This window comes from Colobus angolensis, unplaced genomic scaffold, assembly GCF_000951035.1.
Source record: "Colobus angolensis palliatus isolate OR3802 unplaced genomic scaffold, Cang.pa_1.0 Scaffold411, whole genome shotgun sequence".
Lineage (NCBI taxonomy): Eukaryota > Metazoa > Chordata > Mammalia > Primates > Cercopithecidae > Colobus > Colobus angolensis.
Genome location: NW_012117500.1, coordinates 1,873,895 through 1,897,414, shown reverse-complemented (window position 1 = coordinate 1,897,414; position 23,520 = coordinate 1,873,895). Strand labels below are relative to the sequence as shown.

Here is a 23,520-nt window from a genome sequence, read left to right as displayed (position 1 = left end):
AATGAATTCAATTAAAAAAAAATCTAATTAGCCCTGGTCAAATAAATCCAAGTTAAAAGGAAACAGTCTTTAGTCTGAAAAATAGTATTTTAGTCTGAAAGAGTCTAATATTTAGGTAACATAACAGTACTAGAGCTCAATGGATGAAATGGAAGATTCTAAGTAGGTTAATTTATAGCATACTGTTATTTAGAAAATAGTCCTGATTATATAAATTTATACTTGAATAATTCCTTAACCATATACAAGCCCCATATTGATATGAGATGCTAGGCGGAAAGCTGTTCCAGGACTGTAGTAATAAGCAAACTAAGTCAGTTACCGATCTGTTTCTAAAACGCCATGCACTAATGTGCAATGATGTTCCCAGTTACCTTGCTTGCTGTTTTGGATGTTTTCCTGCCAGGGTTATAGTCGCCTTCATTTTCAGAGCCAGATGCTTTCCTTTTCTTTGCCCCTCGGCCTTTACCTTAAAATGATACAAAAGGTTTTTTCTTCCATGGGTAAGTGCAATATAAAAAGATAAATGCCACAACATTGTAGTTTATTTCTTTGGCATGCCCAATCAGTGGAACACTGCAGTCCTGATCTCTTACTATGAGTGATTATAAACAACTTGGCATTTCAATTCTGGGGCTGACATGACCAAAGACTTTTTCACAAATACATATGAACTATTTTATTAAACATCTGGGAAAGTCCCAAAGACAAATTTTAATGATGAATCCCTTCATACATAAAACATCTGTATTTGCTATGTGGTCCTTGAGCCTGAAAAGGAAATACCTTGGAAGAGTATTTCTTAAGTTACATGTGATTTAAATTTTTTTTTAAATTTCTAATTTGTCATGGGCCAATACTTTTAAAAACACAATAGAACACAAATTACTAAAAAATGTAATCACATGCTGTTTTATTAACACAAAATTATCATAAAGGTCTAAATGTTTACTCAGTTTTACTTATCAAAGACTAGTAACAACCAATTGCATATCCCACGTTGAGTGGCACCATCTGAGAACCACCAGTATTGACTATAAAATGTCAAATACATATTCCTTCTCAGACCTAGATTTGGCACATGCAGCACTTTTTTCACCTACCTAACCTCTTATTCTCATCATTGGAGGTGAAAGGAGAAAAGGTAATATTTAAGTAGTGGCCAGATGTTCTCCATCCCACAATGATGCCAATGAAGTAAAATAGAACTAAACAGCAATTAATTTTAAATCTTTAAAAATTCCTTGACAGCTAGATTGGACAAGTACAAAGATAGCCTTACATAATCTTGGGATGTCATATTTGATCAAATTAACCAGGGAAATAGCATTTTTGAATTTATAAAGGTTTCAATCCTGCATATCTTGAGTACTACCTTCCCAGTCACTATGATTCTTTTCCACCCTATTATCCCCATTTCCCTTTGGTCTACAGCTCCTTATCCCAGCCACTCCTTTAAGAAACAGAAGAAACACACTGAGGAAGATACCCTTCAGTTGAATAAAAGATGGAGCAGCTACCCTCAGAGCATATCATGTCTTACAAACATGTTTTATAAAGCATCTTTAAGGGCTTTCCAGATTCTGGAGACAAAGAAGGGATGCCACGGAGAACTGGAGCTGGTTCCTTGTGTAGTCCTGAGTACAGTTATTTCTTAGGTGAGAAAAAAAGTTCTAGCCTAAGAGTCCTGGATCTAGACCATTACAGTAAGTGTCACAGTTTAGTTAGTGTGGAGTGCTAATCTGACTTTTTAATAACAACTTTCAGTGAGTTGGCTGCAGGAGAGAATTTGGACCATTCTTAGGGATTCTTATTTAACCTCTTTGAGCCTCAGGTTTTTTTAATTTGTAAAACAAAGTGACTGAACTAAATTGCTATACACCTCCTTTGGACTATATTCAGCACTGATTCCTAGACACACTGCTTACTGAGGAGTAAAGCAATTTAAAACAAAATAGATACTTAGCCTCTCTAAATTCAATGAGGTAGAAAAAATGCCATCTTTTCCATACAGTGTATGTTTAAAGTGTTATAAGAAGATAATCCTCACCTTTTGGTGTTGTAGTCTTCTTTGGAATGCCAAATTCTGAATCTGAGTCAGAGTTTACAGCCTCTACTACTTTCTTCTGTTTGGGAGCTCTCTTGGGCTTAGGGGCTGTATCTGAAGACGGTTTTCCTAGTAAGCAAATTTCCATTTCACAGGTCAATATACTTATCAACAAACCAAACTGAAGAGAGTCCTATATAAATGGAATTTCTCATAGCTGATTAGAAAACGAGTTGCCTGGCTGGGCGCAGTGGCTCACACCTGTAATCCCAGCACTCTGGGTGGCCAAGGTGGGTGGATCACCTGAGATGAGCAGTTCAAGACCAGCCTGGCCAACATGGTGAAACCCCATCTCTACTAAAAATACAAAAATTAGCTGGGCATGGTGGTGGGTGCCTGTAATCCCAGCTACTTGGGAGGCTGAGGCAGGAGAATCACTTGAACCCAGGAGGTCATAGTGAGCTGAGATCACGCCACTGTACTCCAGCTGGGCAACAAGAGCAAAACTCCATCTCGGAAAAAAAAAAAATTGAGTCGCCTTAATGAAATGGTTTCTCTCTGCTTGGCAGCAATGTAAAGGCAAACAATTTCTCATAGATGACAAAATGCTTTTTATTTAATTATGTATAATTTGCCCTTAGGTAATACAATTAAGACATTTTAAGGAAGAGCCATTAAAAATAAATTAAGCAGTAACTTTTAAATATAGTCATGACAAAAGAGTAGCATATTTGATAAATTAATTATAACCCAAGTATAACCACAGATTAAGTCCTAACTTTTAGAATGTTTTAGAGAACAAAAAAATGTATGGGATCCTCAAATACAATGAATAGAAACCAACTCACTTCCATTCAAAAGCTGAAACCCAGAGTTGGCATTTTTATGTGGAAAGAAATATAAAGTCCTATATAAGTAGACAATAGATACAAGACCTTTGCTTTGTTGAATTTTAAAAAACAGACCTTGTTTTACAGCTTTATCTGCAGTTCTATGTGAAAACTGCTAAATCAGGCCAGTTGCAATGGCTCACACCTGTAATCCCAGCACTTTGGGAGGCCAAGGCAGGCGGATCACCTGAAGTCAGGAGTTTGAGACCAGCCTACCCAACATGGTGAAACCCCATCTCTACTAAAAATACAAAAAATTAGCCCAATGAGGTAGCATGCGCCTGTAGTCCCAGCTACTTGGGAGGATGAGGCAGGGGAATCGCTTTAACCCAGGCAAGGGAGGTTGCCGTGAGCCAAGATCCTGCCACTCCACTCCAGCCTTGGAGACAGAGCAAGACTCTGTCTCAAAAAAGAAAAAAAGAAAAGGGAAAAAAACTGATATATCACTTTTTGTGTAATTAAGAAAACCTAACTTGGAAGAAAATATATTAACTGTAGACTTTGTTTAAAAAAAAAACAAAAAAACAAAAAACCTATGCTGATTCGATGGAAAATGTATCCCTGTCACAATCTGAGACACTACAAACTAGGCCCCTCATGAGCCAAGAGCAGGAGGAGCCCTAGGAAAGTGGCACCCACATTGTGTGGTTTTTCCTACCTGAGTCTTCAAGACTATATCTACCACAAGAACCACAGGGCAGCTCCTGGCAGGGAGTATAAACTCAGCCAGGTGTTCTAGGAACCACTTTTTTTTCCTTTGCTTGGAGTTACATGGCACTTTCAATTCTACCAGGCAAACAGGTCAGATATCTGAGTACTACGGCTGCCTTTCTGCTGTAAACTATTGGAACTACAGAATTTAACTTGTATAATATATGCAATTTGGAGTTAACGCAGACAATCCCACAGACGGATGTCAGGCATCCTCTTCTTGAAATGATATTTTAATTGGAATTGTATTTTGTAAGGGAGGCTAGAGGAAGGTCGAGGACTTGCTGGGGTCCCTGAAATCACACCACACAAGCAGTCACCTATTCAACTTAGACAAGGCCAGTTCAGCTACTGAAGAAGGAAGCAAGTAGAATAGGTGCCATGATATTCTAGCCTTTTAGTCATGCTAAACTCATCAGGTTAAATATGGGTGAACAGTTCTATGAAGGAAACGGGGTAGGTTTCAATAAGTAATATGTGCTCCTAAGTTTTCAGGGTGTTTATAAGATGCTCATATGAAGATTATTTTAAAAAGATGTTTTTTGATTGTTCTGTTGTTATTTGAGATGGAGTCTCACTCTGCCGTCCAGGCTGGAGTGTAGTGTTGTCGTCTCAGCTCACTGCAACCTCTGCCTCCCAAGTTCAAGCGATTCTTGTGCCTCAGCTTCCTGAGTAGCTGGGACTACAGGCATGCACGTGCCACCACACCAGGCTAATTTTTGTATTTTTAGTAGAGATGGGGTTTTGCCATGTTGGCCAGGCTGGTCTCAAACTCCTGAACTCAAGTGATCTCTGCCTGCCTCGATCTCCCAAAGTTCTGGGGTTACAGGTATGAGCCACTGCGCCCAGCCTGATTGTTTTTTTAAAGAAAGATAAATTAGAGTGTCTATCTCAATTTGGGTTCCCCAGATTTGGGCCAATCTGCCTAATCCTGGAGTAAGGATTTAAGTGTAAGTATTTATTTGAGAGGTAAAGGAAAGGGAGACAAAAATGAGACAATGAAGAGAAGACAGCCAGTAATGGGTAAGTTATCAAGCCAATCATCATTCTAGGAGCTTAATTCCACGAGAAAATTTTGAGAGCCAGTGTGAAACACACATCCCACAGTTGGCTCACATGAGAGGCAAGGACACTGAGATATTTACAGAACAACTTTCCTCAATCCACTAGTTAAAGGCAGCTGGGAGCAGGGGAGCGTTAATATTCCAGCACAGTGGCAAAGAGGAAGTCCTCAGGCAAAGAATGCAGACGTTGCCCAATGTGCACTAAGTGGCAAGGGCACTGGGACATAAGGTCACCCAGTGTGTTGGCTACAGAGACTCTTGTAGATAACCAATTTCTCAATATGGTTCTAGTGCAGTCAGAGTAAGCAGGATTTTTCAAAATTGTTGTTCTACTACATTCAATACATGTGTGTCTGTAATGAGGTTGTCTGTTGTGCATTTTTAAAGTCCTTGAGGGAACAATCCGTATTATTTACTTGCTATCTTAAGTAGCACACATCTCAATTAGATTTGTGGGGTTTTTTTTAAGTGTCATCCTTCAAACACAAAGCACAAATACTGACCTCTTTCAGAAAGACCAAGGTACATATATATATCTTGGTACTAGTAAGAGATTCATTAATCAACTCAAAGTGTTTTGTGGCCAATCTAAGGCTATGAAAAAGAGATAAGATGCATGACTCACGTAGAAAAAGAGGACCTCCACTGAACTGACCAATCCCTCCGCATAAGGAGTTGAGTAATGATCAACAAAGATAACAGAAGCAGGCTACTAGCAAGACAAAACTGTAATCTCCATCACAACCTAACCACAAGGGAGCTTTTCTAGAAAGCTATCCTTTAGATATCAATGCATGGGATTATTTTATAATTACAACAGCTTTAAAATGAAGTCTTAAAGAAATTTTATTAATTCCCTCGCATGGTTAGAATTTTATTAATTCCCTCACATGGTTAGAAAACAAGAGAGGTTCTCCTTGTAAGCACTTACACTTCTTAATTGTTTTATGATAAAAAATGCAAATAGTTTCAAATTAAGTTACATTTCCTTTTACATTAACTATCTCTATGCAATGCTTAACTCAATCAAATATAAGTACATACCCTTTTTAGCAGCTACTGTTTTACTTGGAACTTTATCTATCTGTTTCAGACCAAATGATGGTGAAAAAACAGAAGCAGAATCTTCTTCATTACTGTCAAATTTAGCTGAATCTAAAAATTGCAAAGCCTTCTTTTAGTAAAGAGATATTATAAAGATCTCTCAGTAAACTTTGACTCTTAACTGATGACTTCTCTTTAGCTAGACAATTGATCTTATGTTACTATTTTGTGACCAGATAATCCACAATACACAAACAACAGAAAATAAAACATATCAGTTATACACCAAAAATGTTAACTCTGTGGTTAAATAACACAGAAGTGCATAAAGTAGTAAAAATTAAAAGTACTAAATGTTAAATATTTAAAACATAACTGACCAATTCAAAAATACATGCTGACAATTTATTTTAAAATGAGGTATGAAAATGTTCCACTGGATTATTTTAGTACCTACATAAATAATACTATTAACCATTTCAGGAATATCAGTAATAATGTTTAAATCTAAAAGAATAATAATAAGTATTCCTATTTTTAAATAAATTATTGAAGACTAATTTAAAAGGCAGACAGGCTTACCTTCAGTTTACTTTTGCATGCAAAGTAGTTTAATCAATCTGTTCTTCCCTAACACCATAGCACAAACTTTTAAAATAGCTACTTGGATGTAAATAAATATGTTTATACAACTCTTTTGACACACTGTCAAAAATGAGTATCTATACATATAGAACATGTACCAAATATGTCTAAATGTATAGATGTGTGTATTAAAAAATGATAGTGAATAAATTAAATGACCTTAAAAATTCCATACACAAAAAAATATAGGAAACAAAAAGTATATACACCAATTAAATTTGTTCTTACGAAAGTTTTAATCTCTCAGGTAACTAGGGTTTAGTAAAACCAATCTGCAATCCTACTGGTGCCCTTACAGATTTAGAAAACTGTCGTATATACATTCACATTGCCATGAAAATCAAATTTCAAGCTTTCAAAATTTCATTATTTCTTGTCTCTCATTAAAACACTACACACACGGCCGGGCGTGGTGGCTCAAGCCTGTAATCCCAGCACTTTGGAAGGCCAAGACTGGCGGATCACAAGGTCAGGAGATCGAGACCATCCTGGCTAACACGGTGAAACCCCGTCTCTACTAAAAAATACAAAAAAAAACTAGCCGGGCGAGGTGGCGGGCGCCTGTAGTCCCAGCTACTCGGGAGGCTGAGGCGGGAGAATGGTGTAAACCCGGGAGGCGGAGCTTGCAGTGAGCAGAGATCCGGCCACTGCACTCCAGCCTGGGCGACAGAGCGAAACTCCGTCTCAAAAAAAAAAAAAAAACAAAACACTACACACACACTCACACCCATAAACAAAGATAAGCATTTGCGTGTCCACCTAAATGCTTCCATAATGCCTATTTTGACCAATGAGTTAGGAATCACCTCAGAAAAAGTAGAGAAATCTTATTATCTTGAGCAAAATATAAAAAGGAAGTTTCCTACTCGTAAAAAATTCTGAAGCTAAATCATGACCTAACGATTTATTTACTGTTTTCTCTCCACCACTAAAAGCAAAAATACAATAACCAATGAAAAGACTAAATGAACATACCATCTTCTGACTTCTGAGAATATGAAGGAAATGAAAAGAGATTTCCAAAATCCTGACTTTTTTTGTCATGCAAAGATTTTCTATTAGAAAGAAAAGAAATACCACAGAGGATACAATTTAAATATCTGATTTCAATCCTGATAAATTATATATAATACATACTGCAGGACTATAATCACAGAACAAAATTTTAGTTTTCATTTCTTTCTCTGTTAAAGACAGGGTAATAAAACTCTTTCTCTCTTACGTGTAAAAGTGTGCACACATATCCATAATCCATATGCACACACCATATATGCACACAGACACCATACAAATCAATTATTTAATATAAAAAAGAATGGAAACTAAGCAATGGTTTAAAGTTATTCAAAATACTATTAAACCAATTCTATAGTTGATAGAAATAACCATTCCAGAATTTACGATCAGCAAACTATGGACAAAAACCCAAGGAGAAAGACAGAATCCCCATCACACCAGGCAACAATCCTATTTCTAATTCAAGACTACAGGTGGGCAATTATTTCAGAATCTGGTGAAGGCCAATTGTAATACGTGAGAAAATACTTCTTAAAAAATCGAAAATAGTTCACAAACCTCAAATCCCAGATGTGTTCACGCTCACCAAAAGCAAGACAAATCTATCGAGGCCAAATTTAGGCAAGAAACAAGCCTCCCAATTCTAAGGACTTAGTGAGTTTTCTCAAAACCAGGGGGTGTCCAACTATATCCCATGGGCCTGCTGCCTATTTTTGTAAATAACTCATTTATTTACATATCATTTATGGCTGCTTTTTTACTAGAATGGCAGCATGAAGAAGATGTGACATAAACAATATGGCCCACAAAGGCTAGAACATTTACTATTGAGCCCTTTATGGAAAAAGTTTGCCAATCCTTCCTTTAAACTACAGCAACTGTGATGGGAACAGCCGCAATATTAACAAGATTGATTCCTTCACGAAGAAGACCTTGCCTAGAATAACAATTTCTTAGAAGAGCTCACTATAATATCTGTGGCAAATGTTTACAACTAACTATACCACATCACTAAATAGCATTACTTACTCTGGAGTGGCTTTTGATTTGCCTGGTGAAAATGTATATTCATCTTTATCTAACCCATCTGAAGGAATAAATTCATCTTCCCCATCATTTGTTATGGGAGATGCTTTAACTTTCAATTCCTCTAAATCATTATTGTCATCATCATCATCATCAACATCATCATCCTCTTCTTCTGAGAAATCAAATGTGTATTTAGGTCTTTCAGCTAGGAGGAAAAATAAAAATGAATGTTAAAACTCAAATCCTAGCTTTATATACATGAAATATTATTACCGATAAAGCGTTTAAAGTATATTCCGACCATCTCTAAAAATACCATAAGAAAAAAAGGCAAGCATTTACAGAATAAAAGCCAACAACTTTGGCCTTAGTTATTTGGTAGTGTTAATGTCTGTCTTACACTTTCCAGGAGGCTACCAGATAATACTGTGCATGTTAGGAGAGCATAAACTAATGTACTTATTAATATACTTAATTAAAGACGCTAAGGAAAGTAGTCAATATGGCCTTGTCTCATACAGCCATTATACAAATGACAACAAATATAATGTTTCCCATATTTGCAATCACAAACAAATTTCACAGTTATTTTAAAAGTGCTAAACTTTCTTGTTTTTTGACACAGTCTTGTTCTGCTGCCTGGGCAGGAAATGCAGTGGTATGATCGTAGCTCACTGCAGCCTCAAACTCCTGGGCTCGAGCAATCCTTACCCCTCAGCCTACTGAGTAGCTGGGACTACAGGTGTGCCACCATGCCTGGCTGATTTTTAAGAAAAAATTTTTTAGACACAGGGTCTTGCCATGTTACCCAGGCTGCTCTTGAACTCCTGATCTCAAGTGATCCTCCCTCCTCAGCCTCCCAAAGTGTTGAAATTACAGGTGTGAGTCACAGTACCAACACCTAAACTTTCTCTTAACTCTTTGGATAAAAACTTCTATCTTCTCTTCAGAGTTAGTTTTACTATGAAATAACAGAGTAATTTTTTAGATGAATGAGAAAAGACAGGAGACATAAAGATCTCAATATATTCCAAAAACAATAAATACAATGCATAAAAAGATACCAATTATAGTGAAAGGCATATTGCTATAAAGCAAGTGTGTTTGATTATAATTTCTAGCATGTATTATGGAATAAAATTTTTAAATTACTTGGATGTTATGTAATTTTACACTTCACTTTTGATGTATGTAAATACAGTTTTAAAGCATTTAATAAACAATTTTCATTTAACTTAAACTACTCATATTAAAGATTCACCTATATTATGCTACCTATGTACACTAGGGAAAGAAATTCAATCACCTGGTGATTACAGAACCAAAGAATTTAAGGTCTGATATATAATTAAAAATGTATCTCTCAGAGGTAAACACCCACAATGTTGTATCATTCATTTTAATAAATTAGGACAAATTTTCAAATAACAAAATTTCAGAAGAAGGTACAAAATAGAAAACTCACTAGATGTTAATAATGTCAACATTTCTTGGTAATGAAAATTCAGAAAGGATCAAATTATATTCTTATAAGTACTATATTACTATAATGGCAAAATGGGGTTTCGCAGTTCACCCATACCACTATCATTATCTAAAAGAGAGCTATGTACTCAGACTTCTAAAGCAGGAGGGAATTTTTTATGATACAAGGGGTAGGAAACCAAACAAAAAACCACAAAGCACTTCTAATATTAATAGATCTATCATTGCTGGTATTGCGGCAAGGTACATTTTTTCCCAAACATCTTCAAACTGCGGAAGGCATATAAACTAAACTTTATAATAAAAATCAGTAAGGAAACATGATTCACTTTAGAGAAATGTATGTCCAACTTTGCTAGAAAGACCATTCTATAAAGCATTTTTTTCTTCTTCCTAACTGTAATGTCTGAAATAGTAATGGCTTAGTACTTAAACAACACTGATAATACTAACAATACCAACATATAGGTTAAACTATAATATACAGTAATATTAAATTACTGTTACTGTTAATATTAAATTGTGTTACAATACCGGCTGCTCTCCTAAGCAAAGAATCTCTTGGAATAACCACAGGTTCTGTTTCTTCCAAGTCACTTTCTGACTTGGATTCATCATCTGACCAAGGATTCCGTTTCTTCACTTTCTTTGCACTAGGTTTACCAGATGATGTGGGTGTTTTTCTCACTCTGGTACCTAAAACCAAAAGAACAGCAATAAAGTATGTATCCATATTTATACAAATGTCATTACTAAAAATAAAATTGTTATAATGAAAAGTTCATTAAAAATAATAAATGTTTATTAAAATTAAAGGCATTATTTCAACTACAGAAAAAGAGTACAATCTAGTAATACTCTATACATATGGTTTTTCTCTCACACACACAAAACTATAATAATTTCTCACCAGGCTCCTTCTTCTCCCTTTTGGGTTTGGGGCCTTTGTTTATAGGAGCTGACGGAATCAATGCCTCTTCTCCTGCACCTTCTACTGGCACTCCACTGAATTCTTCATCAAATTCCACTTTTACTGCTGCAGTATCAAGATCACCCTACATAATAAAAAGAAAATCAAACCACGAGTAAAAATAAAAACATCACATATTTTAGAGATAGTTTCAATCAACAGATAGCTCCTCCAAATCAGGTAAGTTTAAAAACTGTGATTCTGACGAGGTCCTAATAGCTGACTTTGATCAGACCATGTTTTACTTCACTTATCTATAGTAAATAATATTGCATATAACTCTAATTTTCCAGTACATTCAGTGAAATGACAGCTACTTAGAAGCAACCATAAAAAATAAGGCAGCTTTTGATTATCAGAGGGATTTCCAGACCACTAGCTAAAAGGTACCTGCAAAATAAGTTCCTATAGCTCTGGCAGGCCTTTATATACTATTAAAAAATCCTGTAATCCCAGCTACTTGGGAGGCTGAGGCAGGAGGATTGCTTGAACCTGAGAGGTGGAGGTTGCGGTGAGTCGAGATCACACCATTGCACTCCAGCCTGGGCAACAAGAGGGAAACTCCATCTCAAAAAAATAAAGATAATAGTAAATTTAAAAAAAATCTTCAAAATATTGAAGGAAAATAAGTAACATGTGTCTTGCACTGCTAGACACTGTAAGGCAGACCCCAACCCTAAGACTATGGGGTAAAAAAACAAAAACAAAAAACACAGAGGCACACAACAAGGACGAGTCGTTACAATACAAATAACAAACATAGAGGCTGGTAGAGCCGTGGCCCAAGGGGAGAAGTGAGAAACTCTGCTCAAGGCAGGGTCAAAAAAAGTGTCCATGGAGAAGTTCCTTTTCTGACTGAGTTCTAAAGGAATCACGTTAAGTTTGTCAGGTGAGAAGCAAGAAGGGAAGGGCATCCCAGGCAGAAGGCACAAAGTCAGCTAACAGGAATTAAATGTTTAAAGAATTAGGTGTTTAAACACAGGAAATAGTCTGCTAGAACTCAAGGAAATGTGAGAAGCAAGTAGCCAGGAGGAGAAACACACAGAGGCATACAAGTGCTAACACTGTATACCAAGAATTTGTGCATAGTCAGTGGGGAGTCACTGAAGATTTTTAACCATAACAATCAGACTGACTTTTTAGAATTTTCATTCTAGTAGTAAAATACAGAACTTAAAGGAATGAAGTAGAAAGTGCTAGAAATCATGATTAAATGACTAGAAACTGAGAGAGTTAAGAGGACCACTTCAAAGTATCTCAGAGAAAACACAGAATTCTAAGGCAATGTCAAATGGGGACCAAGATAAGGGGGTGGATTTTGGAATTACTTAGTAGGCAGTCAATAGGATTTAGTTACTGATTAAATGAGAAAACTCCCAGGTTTTTGGCTTCTATCAGTGATGGCTGTTAGTGTCATTAACTGGGAGAAGGCAAAGAACAGATTTTTAAATCAGGATAATGAGCCCAGTTTCAGACATGCTGAGTTTAATGGGCTTCATGCATTCAAGTGGCTATGAGCTTGGCACTCCTGAAAGCATTATAGCTTAGGAACAAAGATTTAGGGGCCATCAGTATGAATGGAATAAGCTCTAGGCATAGATGAGGTTACTTGAGGGGACCATTTAAGGTAGAGAGAAGAGTGCTGAGAAATGAATCTGACAAATGCCAACTGAAAAGAAGCCATTTTCCGAAGGAGACAGGCAAGAGTGTCTAGGTAAATGAACCTGTGTGCGGTGGGGAGCCAAGTAAGAGGAAAGTAGTATAGACCTGAGTTTATCACAACAGTAGAAGAGATAGCCCACTCTGGTGTCAAAATGCACCTACGCTTCAAACATTAGCTCTGCACAGAGAACTCTCCAATCTCTAACTCTAGCTCTTTAGGCTAATTTTCCAAGCTCTAGTAAGAATGAGGCTATATTCCCACCTACTTATTGGATACATCTAAACGTATACTTCCTGAATTCTAAAAATCAACCTGTCCAAAAACATTAGCCTCTCTAAGCCCAACATGCACCCCGTTTCCTCAGCTCTGAACATTTTTCTGATGTTTTCTTCTTCTGGCTAACTCTGGTCCATCCTGCTTGAGGTGAGGTCAATGTCATTTTTTTCTTTAATCCTCAATAGCACTTTTATCAGTGATAATGACATAGGATGTGCTTAGTAGTTTAACTAAGGACAAAAACAAGTAAATAGTAAAAGATGACAGAGTACTTCATAAGCCAAACAGACCCTTTCCCACTCTAAGTCTTCTTTAATGGAGTATGATACAGAACTAAAGCTTATACTTTAAAGTTGATATACTCATGGTTGGGTTTTTGGGTTTTGTTTTGTTTTCTTTTTGGCTTCCAAGTTTTTTATTTTTAATTAATTAATTAATTTATTTTTAGATGGAGTCTCTCTGTCGCCCAGGCTGGAGTGCAGTGGTGCAATCTCAGCTGACTGCAAGCTCTGCCTCTCAAGTTCACACCACTCTCCTGTCTCAGCGTCCCAAGTAGCTGGGATACAGGCGCCCGCCACCACGCCTGGCTAATTTTTTCTAGTTTTTAGTAGAGACGGGGTTTCACCGTGTTTGCCAGGATGGTCTTGATCTCCTGACCTTGTGATCCACCCGCCTCGGCCTCCCAAAGTGCTGGGATTACAGGCATGAGCCACTGCGCCCAGCCGGCTTCCAAGATTTTAACTTAGAAGGCAGCTGAGTGGAGTGTTTCTATTTCTCCTTTTAAAAGCTGAATTACGTAGCTCTTTACAATATGTGATCCTTTACCAATATGTTTTCCTTCTATAGATCAACTGCTGTCATAGAATGATTTCCTACTACCACTGAAATATATTTTGAATAAAATAAAGCATGATTTAAACACACATTAAAATTTTTTTAATTATATATATATTTCGTTATAGAGATGAGTCTATCAATGACAAGAGGTATGTCATACCTTCTTCTTCTTCAGCAACTTTTTGCTGGCATCTGCCTTCATAGCTGTAATTTCAGGAATTATTCTTCTGCCATAAGGTGAGGGCATTGTCTCTTCCAATTGGAGTTTCTTCACCTTAGGTTTGCCAACTTTACCTTTAATTGCTTTTCCAGACATTCCAGCCAGAATATCTTCTCGTTCTTGAGCTTCCACTTTCTAAAATATAATTATAAGGCAGCAGAAGAAACATAAACAACTTCTTAGAAAAGATAATCACTACTTCATAAAATATTGAAACAAATGTTATTCACTCAGTAAAGATGAAGCTTTCCTTTTAACTTATCTAATTGAAGATTAAATAATAAAAAAAATAAAGAATTCTAAATCAGAAGACCTCGATTGTAATCCCAATTCATCTAACTAGTTAGTTTCCCATTTGTAATACGAGCGGGCAATAGTGACTAAATAACCTAAGAAGTCTCTGCCAATTCTTGGATCCTGTGATATATTACGGAATAATCAAGACCTCTGATAACCTGGTATCATCAAAATCCTAGCAAATCATATACAAAGGCAGTTCTGCTAAGAAGCATGAAGCTATTTTTTTCTACTGCTTTAGTCATAAGAGAAAATATGAAAAAAACCTCCTAAATGTAAACTCAGAAAGTATGAGAAATTAAAAATGCCCATATAGTTAGACTGAACTTAGGCAGGTTTATGTAATGATAAATGACAGTATAATCATGATTAATATCCTAGATTCTGCATTTACCAGAATTATTCCTTAAAATAGGCTTTGAGAGGCACAAGCAAAAAATGACATTTCTTTAGAGATTTTTTAAAAGATCTTTGTAGCACAACAGTTTAATAGAAATTACCCAAGCTTTGAAATCAGATAGTTCTGGATTTCAACTGCACTTCCACTTACTAGTTATGTATCCTCAGGAGATAATAGAGGTCAGGTACAGTGGCTCACACCTGTAATCCCAGCACTTTGGGAGGCTGAGGTGGGTGGATCACCTGAGCCCAGGAGTTTGAGACCAGCCTAGGCAACATAACAAAACCTCGTCTCTACACAGAATACAAAAATTAGACAGATGTGGTGGCACACATGTTCCAGCTACTCGGGAGGCTAAGGTAGGAGGACTGCTTGAGCCCGAATGGTTGAGGCTGCAACGAGCCATGATTGTGCCACTGCACTCCAGCCTGGGCAACAGAGCAAGACCCTGTCTCAAACAAAACAAAACAAAAAAGCCAGATAACTTATAGAGCATCCACCATGTGCTAGGTATTTTAAAAACCCTGTGATCCTCATTTTATAGATGAGGAAAGTGGGTGTCTGAGAGGATGAGTAATTCTATAATGATGTAATTCCTAAGAAAGTGACTTAACCTCTCTAAGCTTCAGGATCCTTATCTGTATAATAGGTTAATAATAATCTCATTCATTTGAGGTTGTGGTGAGGGTCACTCTAAGCATTACATAGAAGGCTGTGCCAGTGTACAATAGATAGATATTCAATTAGTGTTATCACTGGACTTTAAATGATACAGAGACATGAAATTGAAGTTTAAATCTTTTAAGATGTTAAAAATAAATACATCCAGAATTTAAATAAGTTGTTTGGACCTATTTCATTAATTGTCAAATAATAAAATAAGATGATAAATTAAACGTGAAACAGTATTTTTTGCTAGGGTTGTTTTGAATGACGACTTTACAATAGTGAGGAAATTTACAGGCATAACCACAAAAGTTTCCTGTGTTTCACTATATTAGTGATCAAATGTAAAGCAATATCAGGATATCAATATTAGAAATAATTTTTCTTTTAATATATGATGGCTTCATTTTTAATGAATAATTTTTAAATAAATTATAACTCAGCAGGAAAAAATGTGCAAAAAAATTTAATTAATGAACAATATATGGAAAGCACAAATCAAGGAAGACTCACATTGCAGCACCTGAAAGATCGTTGAGGGAGCCTAGAAAAATAGCACTAAAAAATTCTAAATTCTTTTAGGTAACTAATTTACCACACTTATTCTTATGAGCTCTAATTCTGACTTAGACCATCGAAGTAAAAGTAGAACATGTATACAATAAATCAACAAAGCAACTTTAAAAAAAAAAGTAATATGAGTAATAAATGGTATTTTACATTTTGCTATTTTCATATATTCATAATGCTATCATTAATTTAATTCTAATATTTTAAGTAGGCAATTTTAGAAAAGGTGTACTTTTTATATCTTATCTCTACATTTTTATTTTTTAAATTACAATTCTACTTGGAAAAAACTATGTTACGACAATCAAATATTGAAATATCTGTTATAAATGTGAAGAGACTATCATTCTCTACTCCTAAAACCAAAGTACTTATATTCAATTATACACACATATTAGCCTTACCTCTTTCCAGGAAAACATTAAACTGAATCAATTTTTAATCTAAAAATGAGTTAACAATTTTTAACTAATTCAAAGTATATTTAATTTATTCTAAATTTCAACTTCAGAGCATTTAAATTCCTCCATACAAGAAGTTCTTTATAACTTCACATAACCAGAAGCGTAATACTAACTCAACTTACAAACACATTAACCTTCACAGAGTTAAGAAAACTTTAAGATCACTTAAAAGAATTTCATTCTTGTTCATAAACATTACTTTTCCAAATAAATTTTAAGAGAGACTTAACCTACATCCAGTTCTTCAACAAACGCTGCTAAATCTTCTTTCCAAAGATCTGAAGGAGATTTTCTTTTAAGATCATTGACCTCTCGCCCCTATAATAAAAAAGTACAGTTTAAACATTGAATAGTTTTAAAACGTATGAAGGATAAATCAAAATACTTATTTTTGGAAAAAGAAAAAGATACAGATAACACTGAAATAGTTTCAAACTATTTAACCCACAAAAGTTCATACTTTTGCATCTCTCTGTTTAATCAGTTCTTCAACTTTTTCTTTAGTAAGAGACCACAGAGACATATTTAAAATATAATTAAAATCTGGGCCTGAAGGAGTTCCTGAATCGGAGGAACTGTCATCATGCGGGTTTTGTGTTTCATCCTCTTCTGCGGCCTGTAAAAAATAACAAACTGTATATTAAAGTCTTGTATAGTATCAAATTAATGTTGAATTTTATTGAATAATTAATTTAAAATTCTACAAGTGCTACACTATAAATGCTACATCTTCAGGATGGTGGGGTTAGTTTAGATTACCTATAAAAATATATTTCCTTATAAAAAGTTTAAAATTTTCTAAAGACGCACAATAAGATCTTCAGAAGGAATGGTAAACGCTATCCCTATTTATTCAGGAATCTGATGAAAAATTAACTGATTTCCTCAGGTTACTAAGTAACAAAATGAAAGGATACCACATTTTAAAGTTAATAGAGTAGAATTAATGTTTTATCATTGCATCTTGTCAGATTTTTATACTGGTAAGTGAACAATCTGAAATACAAAATAAATACCAGTTGTGAACATTATTTTACAGTTATTAATAAATATGTTAAGGTACATTCACTCGCTGAGGGCGAATTCTTAATAAAAATTCTCTAAAGTCAGAATATTCATGTCTGGACTCAGAGAAAGTCCACTTAAGAATTTGAGTTGGTGAGTTAGAGTAAGAATTTCGTCAGGGTTTTGCTGAAATTTTATTCATCAGGCCCTTGTCTACAGAAACAGCTGCAACAAAAAAATTATCTTGTGCTAATATTAAATTTCAAAATACAATGAATTCAATAAAAGTTATTTTAGGTGATATCACCTTTAAATTTTTTAAAATAACAACTGCCATTAAACAAAATTTTATCTAAGTTGTTTAAGATGACTGAGTTAATCATGACACTCCATGAAGCAAAAAGTTCACTTTTGGTAACCAAAAAAGGAAAAAAAAAAAAAAACTTTATAATTAAAATTTGTAAGCAAAACAATGTGTATACACAAAGTACAGTTTATATGTACTTCAGAAATAAGATAAAAATTAAAATTGCAAAGCAAGATGCTTCATTATATAAACAAAAACTATAAATTTGATTAAGCCACATTAGCCAAATAAGGAATGCTGTTGTTGAGTTGACAGATGATTAGTAAGTACCTAGATAACTGACAACAAATAATTCTACACTTTTGAAAAATTCTTCATGAAACAGCTCGTCTCTATGGAGTATTCAGGTTGTTAGACAACTATAAAAATATTACTAGGATGCAACAAAATCCTGTTTAGACCCACATTTTGGAAGTCTATCTGATCTAGGTTTTGACTGCACCCAAAGTATTATTAATAAGTGTTCTATGAATATGTGTATCTATCACTGATAACAGAAATATGACTAAGGACACTTCCAGAAATTAAAAAAAAAAAAACTGCAAGTTCTAATGACAAAATTCCATTATGCTTCATAAAAAACTTTAATCTTCTAATTAACTACTTTATAATTCTCTCTTCTCCAACTCTGTCTAATAGGACACTCTTGTAAGAGCAGTTCCTTTTGTTACCTGAACTCCCCAAAATGTACACATGGTCAAGATGCTGAAAAAATTCTGATGGTGGTAACGCAATAACTGAAATCAAGCTAGGCTTTATAAACCCGTAAATTCTACTTCCACCAGAGGGACATTCTGAAACTGTAGAAATCTTTAGCTTTTAAGACTCAGCATTAAAAATTTATCAGCTTACTAGTTACTCTTCAAAAAAAAAAAGTATAGCTTAAACCAACAGTGATACAGAAGGGCAAGTGTTGTAGAAACCGTAATTTGGGGTTTAACAATACAATAAAACACATTAAGAGGAAAACAAAGGGCTTCAATCATCTTAATTCTGAATGCGCCCATCTTGTCCTACCAAATTTTCTTCAAATAATGAATAAGCCTATTATCTTACTATGTAATTGCTATTCTATATAACTTACTCTAATTTTACTCACTTTAATACATGGTTTTTATTGACTTCAAACTGAAAAACGTAAACAAAAGCAGTATTTCAGTGTAGTTTGATGAAACATAAAAACATTATGATTGAGAACTCAAGTACAGGGAAGTTTAAAGGTTGAAGTTATGTCACATAATTATAACTATTTTTTAAAGATGTTAATGTTATCAGAATCATATAAGCACAAATAATCTAATATCCAAAAAAATTAATCATTCAACTTTTCTTCCTCTTCTGTAAGAAATTTCTGTTCTCAATCACAACGTTGTACTGTTGTTTACATTTTTCTTTTAGTCACACAAAACATCAAAAAGCTAATTGAGGGGAATCTCAAAATTTCAACATTCCATTCATTTAACTATTATTACTATTTTGTGATCTGCAATGGCCAACTTGCCTAATAAAACATCAGACATTTAATCTGAAGTTCCAGGGTTTAAATATCTGGCCAAAAATCTAAGAATGAAGCAGAGCTTGGTGTTTGATAAATACTGTCTATAATAATTAACATTTTGTCTCTTGTCTTCCCAGTATTAACCAAACCAGATCAAGTGAATGGTGACTGGATGCCATACTGGGAACATAAGCTGATTCTGGGTGCGACCAGTCTGATTCCCAGATAATACACATGTACCTCATAAAAACCACCACCACAACACCTTTTAGTGGCAGACTCAGGAAAAAAGGTCAAGGAGACTGAGCTACCTTCTCACACCTGGAGTCATTTCTCCAGGCTCTGGTTGAGTCACACTGGCCAAGTGCTTTGTGGTGGGTGTGTACTATAAATTCCTGTACTGTATCTGTTCTGTGGATAAACAGAAGACTTCAGTCTCTAAACAGACAACTCAGCGCCTTTAGTAGTACTAAATTTAAAATTTAGGGGTTGAATTTTTGTTTGTTTTGGAAGTTGCTTTTAAAAGCTTCTCTGAATGTCTTTTTCTGCAAATGATTACCTTTTCTTGTGCTTCTTTCCAGGCTTTCACTGGGTCAGATTCATAACCTCTCTGGACTAACATTTGAATCAAATCTTTCTTTGACCTATTCTCTATGTGAGGGAAAAATAAAGTTAGGATCAAGATAAGAGATTCAATTTGTATTTGCTTATATTCTACTGATAAAAATGTCTTCTATTAATAAAAGTTTTTTTCCATTTTAACTAATGTTCAAATTTTTAAAGGTTGTATCTTACCTATAGTAATTTTCCCTTGTATCTTCTCTAAAATGAAACGGGCTTGATTGTTCAGCTTTGTAGATTCTGCTCCCAGCATTCCCACAAGCCACTCCTTACGTAAACCATAATAACTTAATCGTAAATCAAAGAATTCTTTCAGAATGTCTTGCACAGTTTCATATTTCTTCAGACATCCCATATGATCAAAGAGTACCTAAGGGAAACACATATATTTTGCAGATCACATAGATCTGTACTGGTATTTTAACTTACATAACATCTACAATATTTAAAATAACCATAATATATAACCATAATACATGTATATGAACACAGACTACCCCTAAAAATCATTAAACAGAACTAAAACTATTAAGCACATTTCTGTAAATATTCCTTTGGTGACTGCAAGCTGATCAATTCTCACGACGACGAAAGTATTTAAAATAGGAATAATTTTGAAAGACAAAAATAGGCCTTAAAAAAGGGGCTCTTAAAGTAGCCATAAAACCACCTAAAAAATGATTTTTCCCCAAACTGAAAACATACCTATTCTATTGCTAAGCTTAAAAATGTTAAAGTTTTTCCTCCTCCATATATTCTGTGTATATGCATTTGTCCCTTCTCTCTCTCTTTTATATCTGCTGTAATCCAGTCACCCAAACTCCCTATCCTTTTTCTTTCTTCCATCAGCCTTTCTCAGCAGACTATGGCACTTTCTCTCAGCCACTGTACCATTGCTGAACTTTTTTTACTTTTTTAAATGTAAAAGCTAATTTGGAATGGAACTTGAAGAATCACACACTTAAAGTTTCTACCTTCCTCCCCAGTTGTACAAAGATAAATGTGCAAGTTTAATAAAGCAGATTAGAGTTATGAGTACTCTACAGTTAAAATGCTAATAGAGATGGGCATAAAGTACACAAAGGCCCTCCAATAACCACTCTCATAACTTTTAGTCACCGTGTGTGAAGGTGTGTGTATCCTGTGTATTCAAGCCCAGATGCATAAACAGAGTTGAGAGTAAGGGTAGTGGACAACACTAGAAGAAAGGAACGTGGCCCTAGAATCTTCGGCAAAAAATGCCTTCAGGCTTACTATAGCCAATCCCATTATGAAACCAATTATAATAATCTGACTTACAACATGCAAGAAAGATGAAATTAATAGTAAATCTAATAAATTACCATGGAATTACAAGTAAGAGTAGTTTGAAGTTTAAAAACTTTATGCAGTCCAGCAGCTTCTGCTTGTGCTAGTTTCTCTTCAGTCATTTTCACCACAAATTTCACAGTTGTGTCAGTATGATATTCTTTATAATCAGAAATTAATGCTGGTGTTTTATCTGTTCCATTTAGCATAGGTTCTAAAACCTGTTCTTTATATACCTATAAAAGATTTAAAAATAAGTGATTCTTTTCATGACACACTCTCATGTTCTCATACTACAAGTCATACAGTCTTTTGAAAATTCTCAACTCTCATGGGGAATTAAAAAGGAAATCTTTATCATCTCCTATCCAATCAGTATAGAAGGCAATATATGGGGATCTTGGTGGTAGGAAAAGACATAAGAAGTAATGGTGCTGCCCCACTCATACTCTAAAGGGCAAGATAAAGGCTGAGTATGAAAAGGATGACATCAACTAGCTTTTAGATTTGTAAAGCTGATACTGACATGAATTTACTGACCACATTTATAAGAATTAAAAACACTATGTCATATTCTACTCCCTTCATTCTAAGATAAATACAAAGATAATAGTCTATAAAAGCCTTACCTAACATAAGTCATACTATACTACTTAGATATAAATACTATTTAAATATTCAAAGCACAAATTCAACTGAAGGGTAAAAGAAGCTACAGGAATTTTTTTAACACTACGCATGCTTAGGACAAACAATGGTGGAATCATCCTTACCAGAAAAAATTGCTTAATACACTGCCCTTCCCACAGGCAGATCACATATTTACACTAACCTGTGTCCAAGTTCTAACTGGAAGCTCTGTAATTTCTACTGTGTTTCTGTCCACTACAAATATTTCACCACTGACTGCATACTGGTTTTGACCAAGTTCTTGAATCGTCCCTTTAAAGTTTTTGTAGTTTGGAAGCTGTAGAGAAAAATGTAAATAGCATTGACTTCTCTCTTGAGTACTAGTACCATGAGTCTATGGTCTAACATTGACAGATTAATGTACCTCAAACAGAATTTCTCATCCTCAATTGTCCCTTTCCAACTTATCAATTGATCTTGAACTCATAGCTTCTGTTAATATAACCTGAACATCCTCCAATCTCAAAATGTTAGTATCATCTTTCCTAGTCTTCCTGGAACAGTACTTTCTTTCAGCCCACTTACCCTATACCTACTTCTCCCCTAGATCAATATCCTTTAAATTCAAACTCCTTGGGCCTCACATTGAAAGCATTCCATAGTCTGAACCCAATCTGGCTTTCAATTTTTTCTCTAATGACTTGTCTTACAAAACCACTATTCTTTTCCCACATTTTGTTTCACTATTTTGAAATATTCTCACTTTCACTCTATCCATAAGTCCTGACACATATTCAGGCCCAACCCCATTCATCATTCATCTACATAAATCTTATTCATCCTTCCCAACTGAATTACAAGTCATCTCTCCCTCTTCTAAGTTTTTGTTTGTTTGTTTTGAGACAGGGTCCCCACTTTGCCACCCAGGCTGGAGTGCAGTGGCGCGATATTGGCTCACTGCAGCCTCAACAACCTGGGCTCAAGCAATCCTCCCACCTCAGCCTCCCGAGTAGCTGGGGTTACAGGTGCATGCCACCATGTCCAGCTAATTTTTGTATTTTTGTAGAGACAGGGTTTTGCCATGTTGCCCAGGCTGGTCTTGAACTCCTGAGCTAGTGATCTGCCCAGCTCAGTCTCCCAAAGTGCTGGGATTATAGACATGAGTCACTGCACCTAGACTATTCTAAAATTCTTACTCATTATTATCATTAAGAAATTGAATATATAGGAAGGGCACAGTGGCTCACGCCTGTAATCCCAGCACTCTGGGAAGCCAAAGCAGGCGGATCACCTGAGGCCAGGAATTCAAGACCAGCCTGGCCAACACAGTGAAACCCCATCTCTACTAAAAATATAAAAATTAGCCAGACATGGTGGCACACACCTGTGGCCCCATCTACTCAGGAGGCTGAGGCAGCAAAATTGCTTGAACCTGGGAGGCGGAGATTGCAGTGACCCAAGATCACACCACTGTACTCCAGCCTGGGTGACAGAGTGATACTCTGTCTCAAAAAAAAAAAAAAGAAACTGAGCACATAGCATAGGACCTTTCTTCTGGCATACTAAGCAACTATCAGTATCGTTGGTCACTGTTAAATTTCAGGCCTTGATGCTTCAATGTCTTGTCTTGACAACTGTCTAACTTTCCGAAGACAAAAACCATAGCTCTTTATCTCACCACTTACACAGTTTCATACACATAGTAGGCACATAACAAGCATGTATTGATCAAATACACTATCTTAACAATCTAAAATCCATTAAAAAATTCAAAACCATTTCAGTAACACACTATC

At 35.4% G+C, this 23,520-nt stretch overlaps 1 protein-coding gene across 1 annotated transcript in view; it reads right to left on the bottom strand.

The window, feature by feature from the left end:
- The window catches only part of TOP2B (topoisomerase (DNA) II beta 180kDa), a 66,520-nt gene that overhangs the window by 1,151 nt on the left and 41,849 nt on the right, over window positions 1–23,520 (bottom strand). Inside the window, exons 22-35 of the mRNA XM_011956240.1 lie at window positions 21,927–22,061; window positions 21,130–21,330; window positions 19,961–20,156; window positions 19,725–19,816; window positions 16,756–16,911; window positions 16,530–16,613; window positions 13,839–14,033; window positions 10,843–10,987; window positions 10,467–10,628; window positions 8,448–8,652; window positions 7,377–7,456; window positions 5,757–5,867; window positions 2,051–2,176; window positions 375–469 (exon numbers count right to left, since the gene is read on the bottom strand). Of these exons, the coding sequence (XP_011811630.1) occupies window positions 375–469; window positions 2,051–2,176; window positions 5,757–5,867; window positions 7,377–7,456; window positions 8,448–8,652; window positions 10,467–10,628; window positions 10,843–10,987; window positions 13,839–14,033; window positions 16,530–16,613; window positions 16,756–16,911; window positions 19,725–19,816; window positions 19,961–20,156; window positions 21,130–21,330; window positions 21,927–22,061 (1,983 nt within the window). The remainder of the gene's footprint in view (window positions 1–374; window positions 470–2,050; window positions 2,177–5,756; window positions 5,868–7,376; window positions 7,457–8,447; window positions 8,653–10,466; window positions 10,629–10,842; window positions 10,988–13,838; window positions 14,034–16,529; window positions 16,614–16,755; window positions 16,912–19,724; window positions 19,817–19,960; window positions 20,157–21,129; window positions 21,331–21,926; window positions 22,062–23,520) is intronic.